The 2,862-nt window shown below is 37.8% G+C and overlaps 1 protein-coding gene across 1 annotated transcript in view; it reads left to right on the top strand.

The window, feature by feature from the left end:
• Positions 1–2,862, top strand: part of LOC107714754 (A-kinase anchor protein 9-like) — a 138,161-nt gene that overhangs the window by 46,298 nt on the left and 89,001 nt on the right. The window contains 2 exon segments of the mRNA XM_016520718.1: positions 347–401; positions 2,588–2,659. Coding sequence (XP_016376204.1) covers positions 347–401; positions 2,588–2,659 — 127 coding nt within the window.

The following is a 2,862-nucleotide window of genomic DNA, read 5'->3' as shown; positions in this document are numbered from 1 at the left end:
CCAGCTGTGTTTTCTGTGATCAAGACTAATGGCTGAGCGTTCGATGGCTGGAGCTGTGCTGCCCCCGTCTGGATACTCATCACATCTCACCAAATATTATAATTATTTTTTCGCGTTTCTTTTATATATTATTATATATAATATTTAACATAATATAATATTTTTAATATATAATATATATATATTTTTTTTATTATATTAATTTAAGTTTGAATTATTTTTGGTTTAATTAATTTAATTAATTTCTAGCTCACCGAGCGCAGTGTTGTGGTGTTTATGAGGTCAGAGTTTCTGCTTTGGTGACGCGTGACGTTGACTCTCTCGCTCTGTGTTTTTGTTTTCCCAGCATGCCGAGCGTCTGTCCGCCGCTGACGAGAGACGAGCGCCGTGAACATCTTCAGGTCAGTCTCACCTCAGTGTTTCTCTCAGATCTGGTGAGTTTCTGGTGCTGTCGTAGCGCTGCGGTGTGTTTAGCGGCCCGCGGCTGAGAGCTGCCCTACATCTCAGACGAGTCGTTACACAACAAACCCTGCTCACGCATGAGTGAACGTCTCAATCTCTGTGTGCTTCATTCACACACACACACTCTTACACTGGACAGTTAGTGTGAAAGATTTTTCATGTTACGTGTTACAAATACAATCTGAATGTTTTATTTTGTGCATTACAGGATCTCCTTTGGCCACCATGTTAATGTTAATTAACAATATTAATATGCCTACTGTGTACAATTTCAACAACAACTTTCCTTAATCATACCGTTCAGTTTTACCAGAAACACATCTACTTGTTAAATATACTAATTTTCTATAAATAATAAGGGAATTAATGTTATACTTTTTTAGAAAGCAAATTAATTAAATTATAAGGTAATTTATACTTTTTTGTTTTTACTTTTAAAAAGCTAATTTCTACTTAAAGTAAAATTTTAATTATCTTGTTAAATCTAATATAATTTTTAGATTTTATAATTATATATTTTGGCTTTCACAGTAAAAGTGTAAAATTACATGTGCAGTATTATCTACATATTTTCACTGTAAATATAATTTATATAAATGCATTGTGTTCTCTTCTAAAAGGCATAATTTCTACTTCTAAATTGATTTTGATTATCTTATTTAATCAAATATAAATTTACATTTAAATTATATTATGTATTTTAAATTACATATTTTTATTAACTTTCAAAGTGTATTTTACAGTAAAATGTACATATACACATTTATTTATTATGAAAATATACATAATACTGTACATGTACATTTTTACATGCGCGCACACACACACACACACACACACACAGACACAGACAGACACACAGACACACTCACACACACACACACACACACAGACACAGACACACACAGACACTCACACACAGACACAGACACACAGACACAGACACAGACACACACAGACACTCACACACAGACACAGACACACAGACACAGACACAGACACACACAGACACTCACACACAGACACAGACACACAGACACAGACACAGACACACACAGACACTCACACACAGACACAGACACGCTCACACAGACACAGACAGACACACAGACACACTCACACACACACACACAGACACACACACACTCACACTCACACACACACAGACACAGACAGGCACACACAGACTCACACAGACACACTCTCACACAGACTCTCACACACACACACACACACACTCACACTCACACACAGACACAGACAGGCACACACAGACACACACACACACTCACACAGACACACTCTCACACAGACTCTCACACACACACACACACACAGACACAGACACAGACACACTCACACACACACAGACAGACACACACAGACACAGACACACACACACAGACACACACACACACTCACACACACGCAGACACAGACACACTCACACACACACAGACAGACACACACAGACACTCACACACAGACACAGACAGGCACACACAGACTCACACAGACACACTCTCACACAGACTCTCACACACACACACACACACACGAATTTATATAAATTAATTATTCTAAAAAGCTTCCATAGTATTATTTGATAAATTTAATATACAAAAACATTTTTTTCACTGTGAGTGATAAGGTAACTTACAGATGTTTACTGTAGCATATTTACAGTCTTTTTTCAAATTAAACATTACTTTTTTAAAGTTAAGACACAACGGATAAAAGAAGAAATGAAGAGAAAAGACATGATAAAAGAGAGAGATAGAAAGAGAAGCATCAATTCTGGATCGAGGGAATAGAAAAGAGCGATGAAAGGAGACGAATAGAGGGACATTTGAATATATATATAAATAGAGAAGAGAAACAGAACCGATACGTTACAAAAGAGCTTCTGGATCTTATTTTACCGACTGAATGAGATTTCAGAGAGAAATCGAGGGTCTGATTACAGCAGAGAGACGGGCTTCAGTGTGTGAGACGCACGTGTGTGTGTGTGTGTCCACGAGAAAGAGCTCTTTCTCTCTCACACACACACACACACACACACACTCGACTCCTCCTCCTCTCTTTCCTCTGTGTCCGGCTCATCTCGCTGCTGTTTCTGTCTCAGGAGGAGAGACTGAGAGACGCGTGTCCTCCGGAGGAGCCCCATCTCAGACGCCTGGAGGAGGAGATCGCCAAGGTGCTTTACAACACTTTAACACTGTCTCATGGCTTTATATTACCTGTTTGGTTTACTGTGTGATGTTTGCATGCTAGTTTTAATTAATGTTAGATTTTTGCACATTCTCGGCTAATGATGCACTGAATTTGTTTTTTTTTTATTAAAATTTTTTTAACCAAAAGTTTTCATTTAGACCAAAACCATAACCAAAAATAATGCTT

Source organism: Sinocyclocheilus rhinocerous, unplaced genomic scaffold (genome assembly GCF_001515625.1).
Source record: "Sinocyclocheilus rhinocerous isolate Xijiao unplaced genomic scaffold, SAMN03320098_v1.1 scaffold359, whole genome shotgun sequence".
Lineage (NCBI taxonomy): Eukaryota > Metazoa > Chordata > Actinopteri > Cypriniformes > Cyprinidae > Sinocyclocheilus > Sinocyclocheilus rhinocerous.
The sequence above is the reverse complement of the archived record's forward strand: the minus strand, read 5'-3'. Positions and strand labels throughout refer to the sequence as shown.